Source organism: Charadrius vociferus, unplaced genomic scaffold (assembly GCF_000708025.1).
Source record: "Charadrius vociferus isolate BGI_N301 unplaced genomic scaffold, ASM70802v2 scaffold163, whole genome shotgun sequence".
Taxonomy (NCBI): Eukaryota; Metazoa; Chordata; class Aves; order Charadriiformes; family Charadriidae; genus Charadrius; species Charadrius vociferus.
Window position 1 is genome coordinate 11,208,777 of NW_009648332.1, and position 22,541 is coordinate 11,231,317.

Consider the following 22,541-nt stretch of genomic DNA (forward strand, 5'->3'; position numbering starts at 1 on the left):
GGATCCTTGATACCAACCAATGACATGTAAAATTTAGACTCGGTTTACTTCAAAAAAGATTGGATTCATTCTTTTACCAGGGTGTAGGTTGATGTTTTACTTAGTGATTTCATATCTTACATTTAAGTTGTTTTATTTCCTTTATTATTGGCAAAAAACACCATCAAATTCTTGTTGAGCCAGTGTATTTCTTATCTGGCAGGATAGTATATACATATTTACCAGTGTTTCCTTGCTGTTCATAGGTGAAAATAAATATAAATAACTATACATATGTATGCATAATTTTTTAAGTATTATACTCTGTTTCTTGTCTGTTTGAGCATAATATAAAGTACATGCTTCAGCCTGTGGTTTTCTTGGGCTTTTTTTCCTGATTTCTGAAATGGGCTCTACTAGGTGCTCATACTGTTTAGTCTACAGTTAATCATGTAATACATGTTTTGAGTATGTAGTTACCTCTCTTGGTAATTTACTAACATTTTTGACAGCTTGACTGAGACAACATTGCTTAACCTTCAGTTGAATTTTGTGTTCTCTTGGATGAATTTGTATGAATTTTATATAGTTTTTTAATTTCTTGTCTAGCCAAGATAAGTTCCTGGTTCAGTTGCACTCAGAACTTTATTATTAAAAAAATTCTGATTTACTTATATATTACTGTGCCAAATTTAGTTCATATAGAATAATACTGTAATAATTGAAGCCTATTAATTCCTCCCACCCCAATATATCCTCTATAATACTTAGCCAAAACATCTACATTATCTGATAAGTTGATTTAGGACTTTATACATGTGTTCATATAGCCATTTATCTCAACCCTTGCTGAGGAGACCTTTATTAAGCTGTGATGACTGCTGAATATGAAATGTAACCAAGATTATTTTTTTATTCAAATATAATTTAAATATTCATCAAAGAGGAGTTATGCTTGAAACTGACAGAGACTATTAACATCAAAAAATATAATTAACTGCACTGGGTATCATGAAGCAGAGTTAGCCAAATAGCCGAGAGGTCTAATTGCTCTAGAGTCTGAGAAGCAATAGTTTTATTTTATACTGTTGCTGTGGAATTAATAGTGATGTGGTTTCCTATGTGAGGCAATTAAAAGCTGCCTGTTAAGGTTCATTGCACTATAGGAAATCCGTTGAATATCACTTAGTAAACAGAACTGACATGGAAAAGGTACATGAAGATGGGCAGAGCAGGGGTATAGATCGTAAATTAGGACAGATTAATATGAATTAAATATATGTAAGTAAATTATGAGTACTTTTTAGTGTTATAAAATCAGCAGTAGCAATGAAAGTGAAAGGTTTTCATTAGTAACACAAAGGAAATAGAATTTAAAGTTTATTAAGGTGAAGCTGTTTAATTCAGAGGAGAGGAATAGAAGAGTAACATGGGTTTAAAAATTAAGAAGTAGCTACAGAGTAGTATAGAAATGAGCAGATCTCATTCTGGAAATTTCTTTCTGCCACAGAATAATCTCCTACTTATAATAAAATGAACCTTTTGACCTTTGTGGCTCAATTAAGCTTTTTAGTTGAATTCAAGAAGAAAAAACTTCTTATTGAATCCCATAGATTCTGCCTGTGCCCAGGCTATACAGTCTAAAAAGGGGTGGCCATATTCATGGCATTTTGACATTAATGAGGTTGCTGAAATGGAAAAGTTTAAGGATCAAAGATACAAGCAATAACAGTATTTTACAGCATTTCTTTTTTTTCCTCTCTAATAATAAAATTGCAATCTAATTGCTTAATAAATGGGCCATGATTACTGAAAGACATAGATAATTCCCCTCTTTGCATTTTATTTTCTACATATTGCCGAACAATAATTAGCAAAAATGCTGTGGCCCCAAATGAAAGAGGTCTTTGGTTTTTTTCTTTCGTATAATAGCTGTGAATGAAAGGAGTTTGCATGTGGGTACTTTAATTTAGTATGATAGTCAACTTCTATGTTTTTAAGAAGCAATCTCAAAAACTAGTGTTGTACTGGTAAAAGAAAACCAAACAAAGAATTCAACTAGAATTCCTGTTTTATATAAAGATTGTCTGGCTGTTTCATACATTATTTAGCACGCTTACCCTGTTTATATCAGTGACATAAGAGTGCGTGCTACTTTCTCAGAAGAGTACTGTTTTTGCCGCTTCACAGCACAGTGCCTTGTACTCCCAGGCTTGCACATGGTGTTAGCAGATATTTAAAGCACTTCAGCCTAACATTTTATAGGTCATGATGAACTGAGCCTATAAAACAAGCTACTGCAATGAAGTTAATGCAGTCTTAAGAGTGTTACATAGACTGAATACTCAGTATTCAGTATATTTTTAGCCTGCTGGAGACACATCAATGGGGAGGAAAGGTTCTCACCACGTAGAATTTTTCCATGTCAAACCTGCTTTATAACACACTTGCAATGCAGAATCTTTACTATAAATTTACTATTGAAAGCCATTCTTTTTTCAGGTTTTCACTACAATAACGGAGCTGTCGGAACCTTTGAATTGCGATTTCTTCTAACACACACACACACACACACACACGCGCACACACATGCACATGCAAAACAGGTCCTGTAACATTTCGAAAAGAAATTAGGTAGCAGAATCATTTCATTGAGCAAGCTGCCCTGGCCAAAGTCATACAGTTCAGACACCTTAGAGGAAGAAGTCTTACTACTTCTTAATGACACCGAGCTGTATAACGTTTCATCTGGCCAGATATATATTTTGCTGTTGTATGTGCAAAGACATCTATATTCCTTTCCTAGTAGTAATCTGTGATCTTTAACCTTACTGTTCATTGCTTCTCAGATATGTTGCTTCTTGTGATATATGTCTATATGATGAAGAAGCAATTTTGAAATGTATTTAATTTTTCTCCATATTTCTCCAGCACTGTAAAATTTTTGTTTCACCATAACTCAGAATTTGTGCTCCTTTTCCACTATTTAGTACATTAATTTAGGCTGAGTTGTAAGTGTAACAATAACGTGACAGTTCTGAACCCAGAACCTTTCCCTGTTTACTGATTTTCTTAACAGCATTGAACTCAACTGTACTACGACACTCGTGAAGCTGTAGGTGTTTTCTCATCTAGAATGTAGTAGCACTGATACTGCTTTCAGTATATTATTCTAGTGCCAGCATCACTGGTGGGTATGAAAAACACCATTTACTTTGTATATTTAGCTTTCTTAGATAATTTTTCTGCCTTTGTGACAGAGATACAGCAAAAGAACACCTCCTGGAGTCACATTTAAAACAGGAGCACTTTGAGTAATGTGCTGTAGACAGAACACATATGAGTTAGTGCTCAGTTATCATGAATGCCATCAGCAATGCCTTGTTGCTTTCTTATCAGCCACTTCCTGCTGTCAGCCCAGTGCTTATTTCAATAGAAAAGGATTTGCATCAAATGTAATACAGTATTATGTATGGCTAACATGGGGGTTTTAATTGTGCAGGCACATGAGACTCCTTCAGTGGTAGACAGTTTGATAAAAGGATTAGATCATGAATATTTTTGACACAATTAAAGATTATCTGCGCACTGACAGAGTCAAGCCTGTGAGTTTTCTGATGTGTTTTTTACAGAGGTGAATCTGCTTGACTTGTGTAAAAACCAACTGCAGAATATGCAGGAGTTTTGCAGATGTAAAAAGAAGCAAACGAAAGCAGCCCCCTAAACTTTGTTGGGCTTTAAACGGGAAGTTCCAGGAAGCAGAGAGTGCATGGCTCAAATGAGTAACTTAATCCCTTAACTTCAAATCACAACGAAGAAAGTGGGATTGTGCTTTCCAAGTTAGAGCGGAAGGATACTTCTGCAGGAGAAGTCCTATACCTGGAAGCCCTGCAAGCTTTCCAGATGATAATTAAATCCAGACATCACTGTAGGTAATGAATAACGGTTCTTTTGTGGCAGGCAGTCGTCTCAGAAGAAAAGAAAGTACTTGTAGTGAGGACTCTCAGACACGTTTTAATAGGAAATGACACCACTGTTACAGAGTTGATTAAAGACCTACCAAGGGACAGCACTTCTGGAAAAAATCAGCAGATGAAATAAGAAAAGTTGTAATTTTATTATGAGTTGTCGGTTAAATATATATAACTTTAAAGCCATGAAATCCGCATTAAAAATTATGAGAAAAAGGACCGTACCATCTTGCTAGCAGATTGCACTTTTATAAATCTCGTAAAATAACCAAGTTGTCTCTTGGCCTCTTGCTCAGCATTTTGCTTTGAGTTCTGTTGAGCCATAGAAATGAGTCACTCCGTAGCCCCGTGGAATTGGTAGATATGCAGCGGTGGGCTCATGGCCTCTGTTGATGAAAATTATAACCCAAAAAGGGGATATTCCCCAAGGCAAGTTTACAAAAAACAATTTATTCCTTTTCACCCTGTAAAACTCATCTTACATGCAGGATCTCTTGCATTATTACAAACTCTAATCCTCTGAGTGGGTAATTAACGGACCAGAAAAGCCATTTGTGGAAAGAAAGAGCCATAAGGGTGAAAAATATTTCTCTGCTGAATGATCTTTAAGGAGTAAATAATTACAAGAGTGAGAGGTTTGGGATGACCAATCTAAATCTGAACATAATTAGGATGAACACAGTTTGAAAATCGAAGCAGTTGGCATGTGCAACAATTCTCATATCAGAAGACTAATTAAATATTTAAAAGCCCAAAACCCCTCACTATTCACAGAAAAATAACCTGCCACAAAAGGGTCTGTAACTTTGCAGATAATTAGGAAGGGTTACAAGGGGAAAAAATCACAGATTGGCTCCAAGGTTCTGCAAGGTCACGTCTTATTATGGTGTATCTTTTATATGGTCTGATAACAAGTTTCTTGCTAATTTAATCTAAGTAGGGCATCCCATAGTGATTTCCCATTTCCCTTGTTAAAAATCTGATCATTTTTCTATATGCAAACTGCAATAGGTGAACATTTTTATAAATAATTGCTCCTAATTGTTACAGGCTATAATATTTTTTAATTATTCAAGGAGAATGCATGTGTTAAAGTTCAGTTAGGGTTGCCCCCACCATACCCCCCATTTGAAATTGTCCTTGTCCTGTCCATTGTAGAGGGAAACCAAAGGACCCCATGAAATCACGTTGCCTCAGCCGCCAATTCTGTAAATTAGTAAGTCTTACTTTCCTGTTAGAGCTAAGGTGCATTTATGTAGAATATGCATTTCTGCAGACAGAAGAGCTGTGTTAAACTCAGGAGACCCGTAGTGAGTCAAGCTGAATTTGCATTGACCTGGAGGTCCAGTTGAAGCATGGACAGTGGAAGTGTACAAAGGCTTCTGTGTTTCAGAAGCTGCAGTAACAAATCACACCTGTCATTTGAAATACCTTCTTTTAGTAATTAAAGTGGGTAATTTTTAAAATTTGTGCAAATTAATTTCAAGGATAAAGCTACACGGTTTCAATATTGTAATTCTTCGAGTTACTCATTTGATAATGACTCAGAAGCTGTCTTAAGTGACATAACTTTTAACTACATCGTGAATATGCTGAATGCCAAGCCATGGATAAAAAAGATCGACAGTGCTGCAAAAAAAAGAGTTTTAAAGGCTTTTTACTCTTAGCCTGTGCTCTCTACCTGGGAGTCGTCTTCTGCAAGTCTATTGCAGTGTTATGCCTTAGGATCAGGCACTGTGCTTCAGGATTTTCGGCTGGATTTTCTATATGCTCTGCTCTAGCACTGTACTTCAGAAATAAACTCCCTTTCATAAAGCCCTGATATTATTACCCAACCCCGTGTTTCTCCCCTGAAACCTGCTCAACCCACAAGGCATGATGCTGCACTCAAGCTCACTCAGTGTGAATAATCTGTGTAAATTGCTCAGATATTACGATGCTGCACTACTGAAGTTTTCATTAGTAAATAAGCATAGCTGCAGGCTATTTATTTTGTCTAAATGGTGAAACATTTAATTGGATCTTTTGAACTGATTACTTTTCAGCAGTGCAGATCTGCTTGGCTTAGTTGGTGTACTAAGACATACACAGCCTGTAATCCCATGCTGCATTTAGCTTGCAAATATGCATGCACATAAGTGATATGACAAGTTTGTGAGTATGACTTTGTGTCCATTTCTTCTTCCTCAGGTGGGGTTGCATTGGAAACGTTTTCTCTGAAAAGCAGGTCTCTTCTGCTTGATGCTGTTAGGAGGTTTGGGTTTGGTTTTCACCTACGCAAACCTCACTGGGAGATTGTTCCGTTTACTTTGCACGTCTCAGTGCATCTTTTGATGTCTAGTTTTCCTGCTGGTTTCCTGTCGGAGCTTTACAGTCGGTTCCTCACAAGCTCTGGTAGTTCTAGTAGGCCTTTCACATACAAGGTAGAAAGTAGTGGCAATAGAAAGATGGGATTCTAAAAGCACCTAGAATTACCGAGAGGAGGCAGGAGGTATGTATTCCACTGGGATCTACATTTCCTTTTTTTTTTCTTTTCTCTTTACCTCTTCCTGTTTTATCTGATGCTTCAGTTTCAGGTTAATAATAGCCCCATAACAATAGAGTTTACACCAATAAACAAAGGACTGGAACAAGAGTGAATTGTAACAAGAAAAAAACATCTCTGATAGCTTAGATGTGAGTAAGTGAGAAGATCTGTCTTTTTAATAGTGACTGCTTTGAACTTAGAGAACATGAATACTAAAAGGCAAATGGGTCATAACTAAATGTATTAAAATTGTAAGAAGAGCTTGAAAGCGAGAAATACTCTGTTAAATTACTTTGCCATACAAGTCTGATACACATTCATTGATAGTGAATCAAACTTGGTAATCCTAAGAAAGGGCCCGTGGGGGTTGCATATTTTCTGTTGTGTTTTACTCTCTATTTGTAGTTTTCATCCTTAATGCATACCCTTAGACTCCCACAAGATTACACGGCATAAAGAAAACACAGTTAAATATTATTGCGTATTTATTGGGCAAAAGGAAACAATGCTATGGTGCACCTTCTTCTACAATATGAATTATACACTATTTAGCTTCCTTATGTCATGTTTACTCAGTAATTGGGAAGATTCAACAGATCATCAATGTTATATTTAAAAAGAAAGTAGAAACAATTTTCCCAAGTTTTTTCCCCAAAAATATTTTTCATCCAAAGCCACCAGGTTTATTGCCGTAGTGTTCACGGTGCCAAGCGCATAGAAAATCCAAGGCTGGGTTGTGAACATTCAAACCGATTTCTAGCATGCCTTGCTGCTTTAGTGGTCACAGGAAGATCTTCAATATTTAGAGACAATTTTTACGGCCAAATTCTGCTTTCATACGTGCTCATGTATCTCCCATTTTTTTTTCTTAAATTATGAAAACTACTACCACAGCACACTAAATCTGGTTTCCCTTTGAGCTAGGTGAACTTAGTAAAATTAGCAGTGCTTTTGTGTTCCCTCCCCCCCACCGCCTGCTCATTCCCCTATAATAGTTTTAGGGATTCTAACTTGAAAATAATTTTTAGAAAATTTTACACATGAGCAAGCAAAATTGCCAGTGTGGCGTCCTGGTTTTTTTAAAAGCCAGGATTACATGTCTGTCTTCAAGGCAGCGTGGCTCGGTAGGGATGCATGCTGTCACTCTCCCTGCGTGGGTAGGGTTGGGCTACTGCTACTGCGGCTCCTGGAGCGCAGCGGTGGCCAGCCAGTGCTGCTTCAAATCGGGGGTTTATAGCAAGGCTGGGTTTTTTAGCAGTTTTTTTTTTCAGGCTTTGGTTAGGCCCGATTTGCTAACTCATTAGGTTTCGGTATGTAATAATTTATTTCTTGTGAGGTGAATTTGAAACTCAGAATTTAAATACATTCCTTTAAATAATTTTATCTACTGTGATATGTGTGTGTGCATACATATGTGTCTATACACCCCTAAAATAAAGTCTCTGTTCTCTGGCTATTTTATATGTAAGTTTTGTACATACTTTCTAAAACCAAATTAATAAAACATAGCATTTAAGTAATATCTGACATCTTCATACATATGTAACTTTGAGTTTAATAACAGGAGTGGAGGTCTAGTGAATATGCATACAAAAGCAGAAACACATCTCACATGGCAGTTGTAGACCATTAGGAATACATATGTAAAGACAGCCATTTACTCTGGGTAAAGAGGTTCAGGATTTTTTCAATTTAAAATATGCTGTTGTTAAAAGTCAATACATGAAGTGTAGTCATCCCACATTCCCATCTCTTTTTATTCACACTGCAGCTCACCCAGGGTGAATAAGGAACAAGAAGACCATATGGAGTATGTGGTGCTACAACTCCGAGTTTACGTGCTTCAAGTGGTGTTTAAGCAGGTTGCTGCAGGCGATATGTAGGAACATGTCATCATGCTAGCTTTTAAGTATTTAATCAATATGCTGAAAGAGAAATATTGTCAGATCTGACTTAAAAGTTTCAAACATACCAAGACAGTGGTTTTTTAATGTATTGACAATTTTATTAGAATGAATTTTGTTTATTTGACATGGCTTTATACTGTATCTTTTTTTTTCCTTTTAAAGCGAAGTACACTTGACTATTTTCTTTGTTTGCCAGTTTTACCTTACATAATGAAACAATGCATTCACAGTAATGCAGCATTGGGTATACCCAAAATTATTTTGATAGCTCATTGCTGGCTAGACATTAACTCATATCCTTTTCGAAATAACATTGATGTTTCTTTTATGTGACTATCTTTGTCAAAGTTATTTATGCAGAACAAAAGCATTTGAAGGATAAATTGTAACGTGGACATTATTTCCTACATACCTGAACTTTGCAAACCAGTTCAAAAGGAACTGTGTATATCTTTATGTGACTGATGTTACTTACTCATAAAGATGACCTCTTCCCTCAGTCAATCTGTTTGATCCCTATGATGCTAACATATTTCCAGAATCAGTTTCCAGTACTTCACTTTCTGGTCCAGTCACGATACACTGTGTTTTTAATTTTAATGCTGGAGTATTTGTTCAAGTCCATAGATTTTGCATTTTTAATCTTCCTTAGAACAGTGGTGAATAATGGCCCTTGGCAGGAGATAATGAAATTTTCTTAATTTATATTTTCAAGCAGAAGCTTCAATTGAAAATGGCATCCTGTGGCCTGGAGACATAGCTCTAGTGCAAGTTTCAGGGGAGCTGTAATAATAATGCAGTGCCAGCGGTGACGGGGAATGATAGGACAGTGAAGAAGTAATTTAAGAAAGAAAAGAGAATGTACCAAAGCTTTATTGTAGCATATCTAATGATCTGCTGAAGATTCCCAATAGCTTTTGGAGCATGACAGGAGAAACTAATGTTATCTTGCCAAAACAGAAGCCTCTGCTTAATCAGCAGAACAAGATTATTGATTAAAACACCTCACACAATAGATTGCACATGGAATCTCATCTCCATACATTGCATGTGGAAAAGTGCAATAATGAGCATAAGATAATAAAAAAAGAGCAAAAGCAATTTGTAGGGAATTGTACAAGTCAAGATTAGAGTTGAAATGCAAACAAATTATCATGGAAAGTACAGCTGTCCTTAAAGCTGAGCACAGAAGGGATGGATGCAGCAGGGACGTGGCTACATCGTGAGCAGAAGATACTTGCTCACAGCCCTGCTGGAGCTGCTTTACTTTCCTTTTTTTCTATATTCATCTGAAATGTGAAAGGGCCATTCCTCATTTGCACAGTCTTCTTCCTGAGGTGAAAGGAGTTCAGACATTGTACTGTAACTGTTAATTAAACACTCCATTTGATTTTTAGATTACTCTAAGTGATGCATCTGCATTATGAAATGTAACCTTTCTTCATTCATACTAAAATACTGAAGAAATGAGTGTTAGAGTACACAATTGCTCCTTGCATTCATGAGAACAGGGATACTTCCTGCAGTTCCCCTTGCAAAACTCTTGCTGCTGCTAGCAGAGGAACCTTGACTTTTCATTCCTTCAGTGCTACAGTTAGTCTTTTCCTAACTAGGGTTTCAAATTTAATTCCTATATTACCTTTCCTAAATCAACTGTTACTGAGTTTATATAGAGTTTGTTGCAGATCTGCTTTATTTCCTTGTAAATGACAAAGTCATTGTATCATAAATCTTTGTGAATATTGTGAATGTCTTAAGCGTGAAGACATTTCTCGGCGTGAGATCATATGAATTTTAAGATTGTACATAAAAAACTGAGAATTTGCGTATTTTAACATACGCTAGGGAAGTATGCAGTTAACTAGATTACAGAACACTTACACGGTACTTAAAATCTACAGAAAACTTAAACGCTAGATTACAGACACTGAAACACTAAAGTATTTGTGATTTGACTTCTTAAATTTGCAGAAATTACAGCTGGTTTATAACATGCCTTCAGTTGGAACTATTCTAAAGGAGTTTGAATAGATGGACCAATCTAACAGTACATTGTGTAGAAAAAATATCGTTGGTTAAAATGAATGAGGGACTTCAAGTTATTTGCCAGTTAAGGTTTTTGGCATTTTGGATTATTTTTTTTTTCTTGATAGTGTCTAGGCCAATTTTACAAATCACCAGGAACTTTATTTCCACTATAGTCTTGTTCTGGAGAGACCCATGAAGCAGGCTCACTCAGAAGGGGCTTGCCCATTACAAAAAGGAATGAAAATGGGTCACAGGATTGAGTTGAAGGCTGTAACAGTGTAATATCCTCTTCATTGGGCGTAGTGTTTCTAAGTGTAAAGGTTTCTCAAAATGATGAAGCTCTGCTGTGGCAGTGATGCAGTAGCTTTGACAATCTGTAGCCGTGTAGGATAATCTGCTGCTTTTATGGAGAGTGGAGTATCTTTTGTCCAAAATACCAGACAGAATTCAGTGTTTCTTGTCTTAAAGAAGCTCAGCTGAAACCTTTATCAGTTTGTAAAATGGTCGTTGCAGGCAGCAGCAGATCTGTAGGCCAGTAACTAACAGAGAAGTTACTATCCCTGGTTTTACGGGGGAAAAGAACAATGCAGCAGACAGAAGACTTTCATTTATCCAGAGAACAAATCGCAGTAGTGTAAATTCGCTGAATTGCTTGTCTCAGAACTACCTCTACAAAGTCCACTTACTCTTCATCTCTTCTCTGTAACCCATGAATTGGGGTTGACAGCTGCTGTAGTTGGTGTCGGGTTTTTGTGAAGGTTTCACTGGAATTGAAATTTGACCACCAACTATGGAACAAATAGTTACCTGAGATTTCCATTATTTGCATGTGAATATCTTAATCAATGGTCCTTAATTTGAAATCATAGAAGTGCATGAAAATCAGAACCTTATATGAAAATTGCTCATGTTTTATTAAACACAACCAGCAATGCAGCAGAATCAGTGATGTGAATGTAAAAAGCTATGACTTCAAGCACAAATACTTGTATTCATTCAGTTATCCAAGTAATTGTGCTTCTTGGGGAGGTGGTGGTGGTGTGCTTTGTGGCACTGCTGTGTACTGCAGCAGTCGGCATAGCTCATTGGTTTGGAATTGGAGTCTCCTTCGTTTTGGCCAAAGGGGAGCAAAAGGTGACCATGTGCACAGCAGGTGAACCCTTGCATGAAGAAATATCAAAAGTTTTTAGAAGGTCAACAGCTTCCTGTAAATGCCACTCAGAGCCTGAAGTTTGACACTGGCACTTAATGTACAAAGAAAACAATACTGCATTTTCTTCTGAATTATTGTTATACATCTTTTCGATACAAGCTAGCATGAAGTTCTTCTCAGTTTCCTGACTGACGGCAACATTATGAGTCTTTCACTGGGGGAAAATGAAAGGAGAAAACAACTTTTCATGGGGAGACAAGAGTCCATCTTTTTAATAAGATTTACAAATACTGCTAGTAAACATTTTTTTTCCACAGCTAAATATGACCTTCATCAGTTTCATTCTCAAGCAATTTCTCCCAATATGTATCCGTTTTATTTTGTAACAAATCAATATTTCTCTCTTAATTGCTGCTCATTCAAGTGTAAAATGAAATTTTCATACAGCTCAAAGCTGTGGAAGCCATTATACTGAATGATGCATTACGCAAAGTCTTTTTGTAGGAATTATTTTGGCTTCAGCATAAGGTTTTCACTAAAGAAACAGGAAGACATTTGAGGAAATTAATTACAAAATCTTACATCCGAGGTTTTCTCATGCTGGTTAGCCTGACCTGAGGTGTGGGGCATAAAAAAACCCATAAGGGGCTTAGAACAGAGATGCCTTTGATGTTTTGGGCCACATTACCTTCTCCTGCTTCTACAGCCTCCTCCTACACAACACACACGAGAGCAGCACTTTGACCTTCTTGTGAGTACCAAAAAGTGGCTGTATTGTACATTTTCAGTATTATAGCTTCAGTAGAGTGATTTTCTCTGCAAGTTGGGTGCATGTTTCATCGCTGCAGTGTGGGTCTGAAAGCCATTGGATGCGTCGTACTCGTTCCAGACTCCCTAGTATACTGCATGAGCTGTTGGACTGAGTAAGAGTGCTCTTGGGAGTGGTGCGGTGTCACCTGTGTGATAGCTGTACAGGGGACCTGCCTGTGCTCTCTGGAAAGTCACTGCCACAAGCAGCACAGTGGTGACAGGTGAATTCCTCACCATCTGTATCCATGGTTATGCATATATACAGAAATCCCTGGCTATTTCCAATTAGTTCTGCAATTATGAGCCAATTATGAGCTAGAAACAGACTTAAAAAAAAAGAGAAAAAGGAAAAAGAAAAGAAGAATTAACTGATAAAGTCAGAAGAGTTGTTGTTTCTGAGTTTGCTCAGCAAGAAGCAGAGCATGTCCCAACGAGCGCTGTGATAGTTTGATTAGTATATAAAAAGGAAAGTGATGTATATCAGAGTTTTTCAAGTGTGTTTGTTCTACTTTTTATGAGGCAGCGTGAATTATTCTTATACCTGTTGGCAATGTACAGCTGTGGAAAGCCATTGATAGAAAGAAGATAGATTATTTTAGCTTGGGATGTGGTATTCAGGGAGTGTGGGAAGTAGTAGGGCAATAGAGAAGTTGATGTACAGCTGGAGTCAAAGGCTAGACTATTACTTAAGTTCAGACTTCTGTTATTCAGTTTGCTGACAAACAAAACTAACCCCTGAGAAGATCAGCCAAGCTCTTTTTCTTTTAGTCACCAAACTCCCTGACCTTCTCTTTTTTTTCTTCCACTTCCTTCTGACTATTTTTTTTTTTTGTATTACATTTTGACCATCTCTTCAGGGTTAGGTGATTGATTTTTTTATTTTTAACTTCCAGGCTAGCTAGTAATTTTTTTTTCCCTGGAAAAACCAATAGAAAAAAAAATAGTATTTTCTGGAAAAATAGTCTACAATATCTCATAATTATGATTCTTCTTAAATGTCAAAAACTATTACATTCAGTAGACCCTCACGGTTAGAGGCATTGTAATAAAGTTCTTCTTTGTATCAAAATGCATTGGCTTCCATTGTTAAACAAGTCATATATATGTTTCAGTATTTAGTATCCTCTAAAATATATTTTAATTAATTTTCTTGCAGTTCTTATTTTTAACTGTTTTTCTTATTTCCTCAGATAGTCATTCTTTACCTCTTCTGTAACCTAACAGGGGAAGCTTAGAGTCCACCAATTGCTCCTAAAATAATTAAAATCGAAGTGCGAATACTTCTTGTCTGCAATAACTCTTCCAACCAAAATCATAACTTCCTTGAATAACAACAAAAACGTAAAACCATTCAGCAGTATGTATAGCTCTAAAGATGGAAGGAATTTCTCATTTGTATCATTGTACATCATTCAAAATTACACATTTTTTTCATTTTGTATCATCTTTGCACTTTGCTTTGATTTTATTGAACAGTAGTATCAAATCAGTATATATTTGCAACAGCTATATCTACCAGTGGGATCGAATGACATTTAAGATAACATCGATCTCCAAATTTAAAAGTATAAAGCCTGAACTAAAGTACTGTCTTGAAGCCTTATTCATGGACTTTGACTGATCTAGTATTAATTAACTTTGTTGTCTTATGGATCGGACTGCCCAAGTGTGAAGCGAGTTAGCACTGCATATAGTACTTTAGTATGAACTTGCAAATTAAATGTAATTTTAAATTAATTAGCTTGCTTTCTTTTCCCATTACAGGTGTAACAACAGAACACAGTGTATAGTAGTTACTGGGTCAGATGTGTTTCCTGATCCTTGTCCTGGAACATACAAATATCTAGAAGTTCAGTATGAATGTGTTCCTTACAGTAAGTATAATCTTTTTATTCTTGCTCACTTCCTCTGGCCCTCACAATTAAAGCTGGAGTGCTGTCACATGGAAAAGAAGCATATGTTTATGGCCCACAGACCCATTATGCATGCAGAGCACTTGCAGACTAGGGCCTCCAATTAGCTTCACGAAGTGTGGAAGGAAGCCATGGTGTGATGCTGGCCAAGTGTCTGTCTGTGTTCTTAAGTGTTTGGCTTTTAAGGCTACTGTTTTTCCAGAAAACAAACTCAAATTAGCTATTCAATAGGCCAGATAGAAATTTGTACTTTTGCCCGCTACCAGTTGCTGACAAATTGGCTTGGCTCACAGACTTCTAAAGCAGGAATTGACTTCAATTTTGATCATGATCTATTTGAAAAGCTACCTGCTGTTGTGGTGACTTTGGGTGCACAGCGAAACCCAACACTGACACTCAGAGGCAAATGCCCCAGTTGGGGGACATTGTAAGAGGACTTTGTGCTTCAGGGGCACGTTATAAATGAATGCAGATTCAGAGTGAGTAATTCATCAATAAGTTACTCAAACTTGGTTCTTAAAAGTGATGGGGAAAAGAGTGAGAAAAAAAAAGTTCACTTTTAATGTAAAGAGAAAATATGAATTGTGCCTTGAATCGGCTGCCAAAACAGAATTTTTCACTGAAAACAAAGTAAACACTGAAATCATATTGAGACAGAAAAATTTGAGGTTACGGCTACTTCAGCAGTTTTGGACAATATTCTTTCTAATGCCAGAATTCAGTAGCTTTAGACACACTTCTTATTTCCTTGCATTAATTAATGCTTTTTTTCATTGACATGTATGCGTGTTTATAAAAGTTCTGCAGATTCGACACTTTTAACTGGTTTTGCTTTCTTGTAAGGTCGTTCTTTGCAGTGGCTTCTCCCTCGTCCCGTAACTCAACAGAGAAATAGCTGTGTTTGCAATGGAATATGAGCAGTTCGCTGATCATTCCCTTAAGTTACTATTAAGCATGAATTTCTTGATCTGCAGTAATCCTTAACCAAAGTCACATTTTCTGTTGGTACAGGAAACAGGCCAAGTCTGAGATGCAAAAATCACTGTGGTGACAGCATATATCCAAAAAGGAAGGAAATGAGTTCTGGCATAAGCAAAGCTATGTCAAAACTGTCCGTACTATTTCCTGCACAATTTTAAAATTTAGACTTCTTAAACCAAGTACTGCTTCACCACATTGAACCTTCGCTGTTGTTAAAGGCCAAACACAGATCATCTGTTTTTTCTTCATTTCTGCTGTGTCATTGTGAAATGGTTGCTTGCTGATTTTTTTTCTGTACCATTTGTAGGATTGGAAGCCTACTGCATACACTGATCCCTAGTACCATTCCTCCTGTGTGTAGTATCGGTGGCTTGTTGTAACCGTTCTTCTTGTGCCACTTTTGAGGAGTGATGTCTTACCCCAATCTAACCAAAGTTTTGTTCCACAAAGATCACTTTTACTTTAGCACTATTTTCATTCCCAAATTCTCAGAAAGAGGGCAGTGCATCTGATTCCAAACCATGAGGTCAGTCAAATGACAAGAGGTTACGGTTCCAGTTCCAGTAGGCTAGCTCATAGAGAAAAAGTGTAATGCAAATAATGTTCAAACATAATTTTTTATGCTGTTTTAGGAAGAGAAGTGTGGATATGTTCTACCGATTGGGTATTGCTATCTACAGGAATCTTTTCTTTTCCAGTTTTCAGAAGTATAGTGCCACCGCGCGGCCTTCCCTGTACTCTAACGTGTAGTTATTCTATTTCTAAAATGTTTATTTTTGTTTACTGTTAATTGCATTGGCCTACCCTTTGAATTATGTTATTCTGTGTCTATCATAACTCAGGATTCTGGATACTTCTTGTCTTTCAAAGTGCGTAAGTTTTGGAGTTTGTCAACTGCAGCATGTACAGCGATGACACTATGCCCAATTCCAGAACTGTAAGAGGTATCTCCTGTCATTACCAGCAGTCGTCAAAAAGGTTGCCAGCTACTAAAATCAGTTTAGAACCTTGATTTCAAACCACATTGTGCTTCAGTAGCCATTTTGATTGTTGAGCATCTTTCTTCCATGTCCCACAAAGCCTATCCAGCAGCTTTGCCAAGTCTCTTTTTTTTGATGCCTGATAATCTCCAGTTATCAAGTCTAATTTTTTTTCTCCCCTACTTGTTCCAGTGCTCCATATCTAAACGTACAGAATGACTGAAATCATTAGTTTTGCAAATAACGACTGTCCCAGCATAAGAGAGTTGTTAGGAAGGTGGGATAGGCTTCTGTGGGTCTAGGAAGGGAGATTTTTAGTGATCCCAACACTTCTAACCAAAGTTCAGTTATGGCTCTTTTTCTGAACTTCAGTTACTGCAAAACTGCAAAATTTACTATGTTTCACTGTGGCACCTTTCAGTCCAGGTTTTGTGGTAAAAGATGGGAGTTCTTACACACTGGAGTTGGCGTCACCCTTGTACGAAATGCAGTTTATGAGCTCTGTGTCTTGCTGGCCTCCAGAAATACATAGCTGCTTTGCTGATCATACATATTGATTGAGCTATCTCTGGGTTCTGTGTTCATCTCCCTCATAAGAAAGTACTTAATGAAAAGCTTCCTTTTTTGCATCTCAAAGTGTAGACCTGTTGCTGATGTTTTTCTAATCCTCTTTACTAAAAAAGAAAAAAAAATCTATTGAGATACTCAGTTGGATCGCCAACAAACCTAAAATTCTAGACAAATTTGATAGGCATTGCTTTGTCCTAAAATAAAAGTGTTATCGATTAAATTACAAAGAAATTGAGAGTACCATACTTGACATTTCTCTCAATTATGCTGCACAATGTATGTTGACACTTTGACGGAATAACAGAAGTCAGCCCTTTTATAAAGAAGAACATCAAAAGTACCATTTTGTACATCTGTGCATTTTTATTTTAAGCCTTTTTTGGACTCAGGAATTCAATAGAAAACGTTTTAAAGTGTTTTATTCTCTCTCTGTCTGTATTGATTGGACTTTGCAGCATTTGTTTATTTCAATAAGCCCATCTGTCCCTGAAAAATGTACAGCTGTACACCAATGCACGCAGAGCAGACATGCCAGTAATGATTTTAGTTATCCCTATCTTTTCCCCCCTCTCCTATTACTAATTCTAAGCAGGTACAATATCAATATTGCTCTTTGGCGAGGAATAATCTCATGCATAAAAGTTCAGAAACAGAATCATCTGAAAGTCATTAACACTGATGGTGAAACACAGGAATTCACCTCAGAATACATCTTCTGTTTACTCAGATAACTCAAGAATTACAAATTGCAGAAAAACAAGTATTTTACCTAAAGATGTATAAATGCACAAAGGCTAGGAAAACTACTGCTCATTTTGAGAATACTAACCCCCTCCCACTCCCCCATAAAGTTTTGCAATTGTTCCCTGAAGAAACACTAGATCAGCTCAGCCAATACCATTCTCTCAAAATAATCATGTGTAATTTTGTTAAATGAAACTGAAAATCCAAAACTTTATATGAAACATACAAATACATTCTTCAGGATAATACCGTAATACTGAAAATGTAATAGCTGTGCAAATAGTTTTGATACACTTCCTTGGTATCAGCAGCTACTGTTACACAGATTGTTACATCTGTCATTTTCCAGGTCATTTTATGAAACTAAGGGAGCATACTTCAAAGGCTACTGAGTATATGAAATAGATTTTATTGCAAATAATTATCGGAAAGCTATTTACTAGCTGGACTTCAGCTATATGTCTTCCTGTAATATGTTCCTTAAAACTTCCTTGGGGAAAAATTGCTGTAGTAATATAACTTTGTTAATCGGGTTCAGTTTATATTTTCCATGTACGGTGGCGGGATGGATATTTGTTTCAAACGCTTAGTATGACTGTCCTTGCATACTAGCTTGCTGTTTCGGGCTTAATCGATGATGCTGGAGAATATCTGAGTGAGCTAAATGTTAATTTTTTCTTCTCTTTTCCTCTTGCTTACTGTGCTTTTGCTTCTTTTTTCTAGATGTTTTTGCTTACTCCTCGTAGTCTGATTTTGCAGTTATAGACTAAGAAGTGGCAAAAGTTCTCAAGATTAACATTCAGGAAAAGAAATAAAATAAAGCCTAAGGAGAGCTAAAGGATGCAAGCTGCTTTCTTTACAAGAAAAGCAGAGGGATGTCTGGGGCAAAGAGGGGGGAAGGTTTAATAAGCACACATACAAACCTATATAGTTAATATACTGCATTTTGGATTTATAATTATCTAATTAATATAATATGTATATGTGCACTCGCACATATATGATAAATTAATGTGTCACTTAAAATCCAACTTGACAGCATTATACTTTGCGAAGAAGAAGAGTATGTATAGCATGCATTAGCAAAGTCATTCATTATTTACTCAGGTTCACTAAGTGAAACTACATGCCAACATATCTGTATTGCCTCCTTAATCTACTAAAATGATTGATCCATGTTCACTTGTGTAACCGTAGAATCTCTCTCCTGCTAGGTTTTCCTGTTGTCTGTTTCTCTTTATCCAATATAGTGCAGTTCTTATTCTCCCTATATTTAGCGTCTGTTACTAATTTAATCTTTAGATTAATAGTCAATTTATGTTAATCTTCTTTCTTTTTTCCTTGCACTTTTTTATTTTTCTTCCGATGCTTAAAATAGAAGTGGAGCAAAAAGGTAAATAACGTATACAGTCCAAACCCCAGCTCCTTGTTATGTGCCTTATGGATGTTAACCTCTTCCCTTCCCCTCCCCACAACACTCTTATATTATGATAATCAGCAGGATCTCATAAGTACACCTCATAAAGAAGTCGACTGTTTGCAATAAAGTGACTTGGCTGCTTAAAGTAGGTGGCGGGGTATAGTGTCTGAAATACTTGGGCTGGAGGGAAGACTCCCTTGCTTTTTTCTCTCCCTTTCTCTTTGTCTTTCTCTCCCTCTCTTTCTCTCACCCTTGGGTAAATTCTTGTTAATCAAGTGTCATCTTGCCTGGCTTCCAGAACCCTCTCCATAGCATGCCATGGTTACAGGGTTTCCTGGTCTGTTTCATTCATTGCTTTGGTTGTGTTTTGTTTTCTCTGCTCCTAATTGCTTTCTCTATATACCTGATGATTTGTTTTGTTCCTTTATTTTTAATCGAGGCACCTCCTTTTTCAGCCTCACCACTTCTTAAAGTTCTAAACAAGTCGATGTGATTTTTTTTGGACTGAAATGACCTAGCGCACTGCTGCACACCAGTTAAAAGCTCTGGAGCGTTAATGCGTACTCACTAAAGTCTAAGACGAAAATGCAAGAGTAGCTCTACATTTTCAGCTGTCTGTGTATGCCATTGAGCCTTGGTCTGTACTAGTGAAAGCAGTTCCCATCCACTTTCCATACTGGTACAGCAAGAACATGGTAACTTTAAGAAAAGTGGATGATAAAGGGTGATAATTGCATTAATTATAACATAAGGTATAATCTAGTGCCAATTAAATCGATTTTTTTTCTTCCTGACACAGTCATTATGATTTACCTACCTTTTTTTTTACTTTTTTTGTTTCTTTTTATTATGAGACAGTCTTAAGTTGACGTAATTCTTGTCTTACTTCTCTCTGTGACTGTTAGTTTTTGTTTGCCCGGGGACGTTGAAAGCAATTGTGGACTCACCGTATTTATATGAAGCTGAACAAAAAGCAGGTGCTTGGTGCAAAGATCCTCTCCAGGCTGCAGATAAAATATACTTCATGCCATGGACTCCATATCGCACCGATACTTTGATAGAATATGCTTCTTTAGAGGACTTCCAAAACGGACGCCAGCAGACGACATATAAACTCCCAAACCGAGTGGATGGTACTGGATTTGTCGTGTATGATGGCGCTGTCTTTTTTAACAAGGAAAGAACTAGGAACATAGTAAAATTCGACTTGAGGACTAGAATTAAGAGTGGAGAGGCCATAATCAATTATGCTAATTACCATGACACCTCTCCATACCGATGGGGAGGAAAGACTGATATTGACTTGGCAGTTGATGAAAATGGCTTGTGGGTAATTTATGCTACAGAGCAAAACAACGGGATGATAGTAATTAGCCAGCTGAACCCCTACACCCTGCGTTTTGAAGCCACATGGGAAACGACGTACGACAAACGAGCAGCATCCAATGCTTTCATGATATGTGGTGTCCTGTATGTAGTGCGGTCGGTCTATCAGGACAATGAGAGCGAGACCGGCAGGAACGCCATCGATTACATCTACAACACCAGGTTAAGCAGAGGCGAGCATGTGGACGTTCCTTTCCCCAACCAGTACCAGTACATCGCCGCGGTGGATTACAACCCCAGAGACAACCAGCTGTATGTATGGAATAACAACTTCATTCTGCGATACTCTTTGGAGTTTGGCCCACCTGATCCTGCCCAAGGTAAGAATTTGTTTTTTCTCATTTTTAATCTCTTTGTACTTCCATTCAGACACCTATGTTACGTTGTCTTTGCTCTCAGACTTAGCTCTTGGCAGAAAGGCAAGGAGAGGTTGTTTGTCTGCGCTGTGCTGAGCAGTACAGCGTTACACTGGTGCAAGGCAAATTTGCAGCACTGGTGAGGAGAGAGAGAATTACTTTATTTGGTTTACAGGCTTGTACTTTTCTTCTTGTTCTTTTTTTTTTATACAAGTGGTTAGCTTTTCTGTGTTTGAGAACAAGTTGGGGGATTGTTTATTTACTTCATACCATCAGTCAGTTTGACTTTTATAGCGAAAGTAAGTTTGAGTTCATTCATGCTGAGCCAGAACCCGGTTCCCGTCTGTTCGGTGGTACCTGACTTCTGAATTGATTACGACATACGTGCAGACCTTTTAGCTTCTTGGCGCCAGCAGTGGAGAGTGATGTGTGCTGGGGGGTCCCAGAGGAGATGTATGGGGTTAATGTGCAGTACCAAGCATAAATATTTTTTTTCCGCAGCCCTATTTTCACAGTTTCTAATGCCGGGTTAGACAAGATTACCCGACCTCTTTTTAGCAGGTTTCTCGGTAAGTCCATTACAATTGCAGTTCAGCTCACTTGAAGTTAGAACAACTACCTAAAAGGAAAGACACTAACTGCCAAAAGAGGAAAGAAAAATGGAGGTCTTTAGGTCTTAGTAATCCCTAAAAATGACATGAACAGGCACAGCCACATATTAACATCTGCAGGGGAGAGTAAATACCAAGAGAAATGCTCCGTGGTAGAAGATGCATGCTGCAAGGAACAGAATGTTGATAAGCTGCTTTAGCAAAGAAGGTAATACTTCACTTCTCTCATCTAACTGGTACGCATGTTTAGCAGCTGCTTTTTCTACTTCCAAAAAGTAGTAATAATGGCTTCTCCACGTGAAGAGTAGTTACCCTGCTTCAGCGAAGCTGATTCATGCACAGCAGTGCAAACAATGTAGTGTGCACACGATATCAACATACTTAGAGTTTTTCCTAGGTGCGAAAGTACGTAAGATGCAGTAGAATAAAGCAGTTCAGAACCAATACGTTAGTGATCTCCAGATGCAAGGGAAGATCTGTCCAATCTGTCTCCTGCAGACCTCCCTGGCAACACATAGCCAGGCTCAGGCAGGTTCCAGGTGTCTGGGGACTGAGCTCTGGCTGCGACAGCAGTTGTCCTGGGAAGCTTTGCTCTCTGTACGTCAAGCTAGTCTGTTCCTCAGGGGGGCTTTGGGGCTGCTCTTAGCAGAGATATACCCACCTATGTAATTAGAAAAAATTTATAGCTTTCAATTTCGTATATTCTCATGCATGTCACTTTTCATTCGGTTTAACTGAGATGAAGATGCATTTTAAATTCTCCGAAGCTTTAATAGTGAGAGGAGAAAATGGAGGTGCGGGCTCTAAGTGGCTTTTGCAGTTCAGGCAGCTGTCGTGAATGTGGCAAAAGCTAATCTTTAAATCATTGCATTGAGGGAAAAGTGTTAAGGAAGAGCAGCAAGAGAAGAAAGACCTTTGTAGAATCTGTCCTTTGCTTTAGTGAACCACCAAACGTCTCCAGTAAGACATTTCATAATGTTTTTATTAAGAGAGGGATTCCAAGATCCTAAGTTACAGTACATGTACTGGACACATCCCATCCTAATATCAGAAAGACATTTGGGCACCCACCAGCACCCCTTTGTGTTCCCAAGTTCCTTGCTGGCATGCAAGGCATGGGGAGAAACAGTTTATTCCAAACAGACCTAGACAAGAAGGGGTCCAGGGTGCTTGCCTCTCATCTGAGCTCTTTGCACATTGTGAAG

General features: G+C 37.6%; 1 protein-coding gene across 3 annotated transcripts in view; it reads left to right on the forward strand.

The window, feature by feature from the left end:
• LPHN2 (latrophilin 2) overlaps positions 1–22,541 on the forward strand; it is a 128,426-nt gene that overhangs the window by 63,406 nt on the left and 42,479 nt on the right. For all 3 annotated transcript variants that reach the window (XM_009884700.1, XM_009884701.1, XM_009884702.1), the window contains exons 3-4: positions 14,140–14,249; positions 19,889–20,689. In XM_009884700.1, the coding sequence (XP_009883002.1) occupies positions 14,140–14,249; positions 19,889–20,689 (911 nt within the window). The remainder of the gene's footprint in view (positions 1–14,139; positions 14,250–19,888; positions 20,690–22,541) is intronic.